This window comes from Phaethon lepturus, unplaced genomic scaffold, assembly GCF_000687285.1.
Source record: "Phaethon lepturus isolate BGI_N335 unplaced genomic scaffold, ASM68728v1 scaffold6361, whole genome shotgun sequence".
NCBI lineage: Eukaryota > Metazoa > Chordata > Aves > Phaethontiformes > Phaethontidae > Phaethon > Phaethon lepturus.
The window spans coordinates 232-5062 of NW_010519728.1; the positions used below are offsets into that span (position 1 = coordinate 232).

Genomic DNA, 4831 nt, shown 5'->3' on the forward strand with positions numbered 1-4831 from the left:
GCTTTCGCTCGGACCATCTTTGTTGTAGTTTACCTAGGCAACTCCTTAGCTTGGCTTTTCTGTGGTCGCTGAGCCTGTCAGTAACGACTACGTTGTCTCCGCGGCAGCTTTTCCTGCTGGTTACTTTCCTTCTGCTGGAGTAACGTTTCTTGCTTGTCTCCTCCCCGGTGGCTTTGGCACAGCCTTGATGCAAGGTTTGGAGTTGTTCAGTTAAAGTTAATGTTGAGGCGTTCTGATTCTTTCAGTATCTTAAGTGCACCTACTTTCTCTGATTTGGCGTGTTCTTTGATTGAGAATGTTGTAATCTAGCCTGAAATATTCCTGAGAGAAAATGTTTTCCGCAAGAGCTTCTGCAGCAGCCCCAGATGGTTTTGATACATCTTTTGCTTTATTGATATGAAAATGGGTGTGTCTTTACTCAGTATTCAGAAGGTGGATCTTGGAGAACTGTGTTATTGCTATAGTTATTCTTGTCCTAAATAGAAAATCAGTTTCTGAAAGGTGATAAAGAAATGTAAAAGAAAGATTAGGATTGAGAAAGGAAAGAATGTTCAGTGAGTAACACTAATATGCGAGTTACCTATGGTATCTGTGACTGCATACTTGTCATGGAATTGGGGGTGGTTTCAAAGCTACAGATATTAAAGCTGCTTCTACATTTCCCTTTGACATGAAAAGAGTTCATAAATTAATATTATTTTTCTGCAAAACTGCAACTAAAACAAGAAAAGCAATCCTTTGGGTTTCTAGTTGTGTAAGGAGCAAAGATTCTTTAAGGGACTTCGCTTGCAGAGGTGAACTGCTGGAGCTGTCTATACTTGGCTATCTGCAAGAATCAACATGGAGAGAGAATGTTTCTTGTTTCTTCTAGTCTGCATTTTGTAATTTTTGTGGTATTGCAAACAATAGTTTCATCTTTATCTTGTATTACCTCTCATGGCTATGGACTGCTTTTGATGTCATAACTGAAGATACGACTGGTTGTGGATAGCAGAGGAATATTTGGTTAGAAATCATTAGCCCTAAAGGAATACCATGTCAGTGTGTGATGATGATATCAGCAAAACTAAATCATTGTTGTTATGAGTTTACATAAAGATGATTTCAAGACTGTTAATCTAACTGTGGAGTAAGGAGAAAGTAGAACTGTTTTGCACCAAATGGAATTAAGTTTAATTTCATTAAACTGCTCTTGGTTTTTGCATTTGGAAGCTTAGTTTTTTTCCTTTAATGGTTCTCAACTTGGAATTGCAAAGACAGTTATCACAGAACTCATGAAATACTTAACTTATTATTCCAGATTTCTTATTAGATGAAATTTGGTGGCCATGTTCCAGCTTTGTGTAGCATTTTAGCACAGTTTCATAACTGCAAAAGAATTGTCAAATGAACTATAACAACACAACCTGTTTAAAAATCTTTTCTTTTTCATAAAAACTTGCTAGGAGTCCCACCCATTCACGTATATTTAATTTATAATCTACTGGTGTACTAGTCTAAACAAGACTGAAGGCTAAACGGTTATTCATGTGGAATCAAGGTGCAAGAGAGGTTAGTGCCCTCTTGGCTGGCCCTCGCGGACGGAGGTTGTCGGCAGCCGTGCCGCTTTGGCTGTGGGACGTGCGTGCCGCTGGAGAACTCCAGGTGCAGGGCTCTTTGCCGCCGCTGCTGGTGGGGACCCTGTGTTGTCTAGTACCGGTGCTCTCATCAGTGTCACTGCTGTGTACATGGAGCCTTTCCTGTTCTTTAAAATCCCTGTGACTTTTCACATAACTGAAAATTCTGTTCTTGAACTAGTTTGCTGTGCAGTGGGTGAGAGATCGTATTGACAAAGGGCTAACCATAAGGCCAAATTTTAGTTATAATTAAACTGCATGGTTTGCTTGGTATGAAGTAGGATTATAATACCAAGATGTGTTCCTTACAATACCAAGATATACTCCTGAATTTTGTTGAGAACTTGTGGATAAGAGACAAAAAAAAAGAAGGAGGTGGGAGGGGGAAGAGAAAACTCATAGTTAGCTGTGAGTTTAAATCCTACTTTTTGTAGTCTTAAGCCACTTAATGCCAAACTCTTACAATCATTGTATTTGCAGCTTATATTTTTTTTTGTAAGTACTGTGAAGAACTTGCTGTTGACCTTTAGACAAGCTTACTGCTTTGTATTTCACTGGCTCCACAAAGTTTTAATATGTCTATCTGTTTTTAACTATTTCTACTGCATCATGAAGCGAAGTAGGGCAAATCCAGCTGCAGTATAGGTTGTAGAAGCAATGTTAAATACACTGGGTCTGCAAGGGTGGGTACATACTACCCTGTAGTAATGCTTTCAAGTAAGTAGTGCTCTTTTTGAATAACCTATATTTGTGTTAGCCACAGAGAACATACTCACTTCATGGGAAATAATAAATACACGTAAATGGTCGATCAGCATGCTGTGGTGGTGAATTGCATGTTCTGGAAAATAATGTAGAGATCTGCCATCTGATCGGTTCTTCGAACACCGGCACAGGTTAATTCCTTTACTGGGCAAGGATTTTTTTACCTTTGGTTGAAAAATTTAAGTAATTTTCAAGGCTGAGCAGAACCAATAAATTTAGTTTTGAACATGAATTTATGATATCTGTATAGTGCTTTATACTGATAACAAAATGGGGAAAAATTAAGATTGCAGTGTGAAACTGCTTTTAATTAAAGCTCTGTATTTGGATGGGAATCTCTTCTTTGTGTCTTTGCTGTAATTAACGCAGAGGAACTGCTCATCTTGGTTTTAGGCCTAGATTTCCACATGTGTTTGAATTTATGCTGTCTAAGATGAGTCACTGACGTGTAAGTTTAAGGGATATTTCCGTGAAACGTTTCTCTGTGCTGCTTGTTGGTAAGGCTTTGTTTGTGAAGGCTGTGAAGTATGCATTTCTCCAGTAGATGGTGTGCGATCTACATGGAGACACAGAGCTTACCCGGCTTCCTGCCTCTCTTGACTCTTCACTTAGAGGGTCAGCGCTGAACGGTAGTTATTTCTTGCCGGAATATTTCTGTCTTCAAAGATTTGTATCTAATTCCTGTAAAATTGAGGCAACGCTTTTATTCAAGGCAGGAACCCACTTAAAATCTCAAGGTGACGCTAAATTATTTGACACCCTTCTTGTGTTCGTTGTTTGAGCTACGGAGGTGGACTATGAATGTATTTTGCAGACTATCAAACCACTTTATCTTATAAGCTCGTTTGTGTAAAATAAGGATTCATGAATGTGTTACAAAAACATGATGTTAAACAATAGCTGTTGCTTCAAATTTAAGTCTTGACTTGGAATGAATTATCTACATGTATCCCAGTACGTGGCCTTGAAATTAAAATTAATTCTGTTCCTTTGACATGGTGAATACAGGCCATTGCTGGAGGCAGATCTTATGTTCATGCAAATTCCGTATGCCATTTTAGAACAATGTGTACGGATTGGAAAAAAGCTACAAGTAGTTAGAAAAAAAAAGTTATTCAGAGTTATTTTAAACTCTATTTCTATCTTCTTCACTCTTCTGTTGTACTCTGCAGTGAGGAAGATGATGACCTTCAATATGTGGATCATGACTATGAAGTACCACAGCAAAAAGGTTTGAAGAAGATATGTAACAGAGTGAAATGGACACGTGATGAGGTAATACTTTTTTTGGCTTTAGTTTCATTCTTATATGATATTGGTAGCACATGAAATATGTTATTACTTAGTATCATATTGGGATAACATGTAACGTTTATTGGCTGAGGTTATGTCTTAACAGGATGAAAGGCTAAAGAAGCTGGTGGAACAATATGGTACAGATGATTGGGCTTTCATTGCTAGTCATCTACAAGTAAGTTGAATCTCTGTTTCAGTTAAGTTCCCTTTTAATATTTATTTACTTTGATCATATGTGTTTCCGATTTCTATTTCACCTCATTTAGAAACTAGACATAACAGTAAAACATATTTTAAAGGATGCTTGTAAATTGGACTTGGGATCTAGCTCAGGCTGACCATCAAGTGATTGTCTGAAATGATCAAAAATAATTGATGCCTTCTGTCCACACTTGCTCTTTGTTTCATTCTGGAATATATTCCTGCTTCCTTTTGGTTACATCACTTGTGGTGGTGACATCTACGGTTCACAGGTTGCTTCTGAAGCAGTTAGGAGAGTGGGTTGCATTTGAAGGATTGCTTGAAAGGAGCAGGATCACTTTAAGTACCTTAGGGAAAGGGGGGGGTGGTGTGGTGGTGTTTTTTTTTTTGTTTTGGTGTTTGTTGGGTTTGGTTTGTTTTGCTTTTTTTTTAAAGTGATGTCTGTTTCCCTAACATATGTAAAACTTTCCACCCAATGATATCTTCGGTTGCTACGAATGGAACCCTAGCGGGTTTCTTGGAAGTTTCCTACTGACATTTATATCTTATTGTTTTGTTCCAATGGTCAGGTGGAATGAGTAAAAGAGCTGTTGGTTCAAACACTAAATGACTCCTCAGCTGAATGGGCTGCACTGATAGAAAATACCTACAACTACAATTGATGATGTTTGTTTCTCTTCTGATTAAATGTTATAAAATGCCCACTATAAAAACATGGCTAGAATCTAAGGCTGAAATAATTACCTAGAAGTGGTATTGAATATTCAAATGTTAGAAATCAAATAATTACACCCCCTTGCCCCTGCCTTTGTGGTTCTTATAATATTGAGTGGGATGATACAGTTGTATGAAATTCCTGTGTGGCTAGGTAAAAATAGACTTGAATTCTCAGTGCTGAACAACTGTAACTTTTCGTTGTTCTCATCATATTTTTGCAACTGTGGTGCTTCTGA

The 4831-nt window shown here is 37.8% G+C and overlaps 1 protein-coding gene across 1 annotated transcript in view; it reads left to right on the forward strand.

Moving 5' to 3' along the window:
• Positions 1-1540: 1540 nt before the first annotated feature.
• The window catches only part of MYBL1 (v-myb avian myeloblastosis viral oncogene homolog-like 1), a gene marked incomplete at its 5' end in the record, with an annotated part of 20829 nt that continues 17538 nt past the window's right edge, over positions 1541-4831 (forward strand). The window contains 3 exons of the mRNA XM_010297134.1: positions 1541-1644; positions 3554-3656; positions 3781-3852. Of these exons, the coding sequence (XP_010295436.1) occupies positions 1541-1644; positions 3554-3656; positions 3781-3852 (279 nt within the window). The remainder of the gene's footprint in view (positions 1645-3553; positions 3657-3780; positions 3853-4831) is intronic.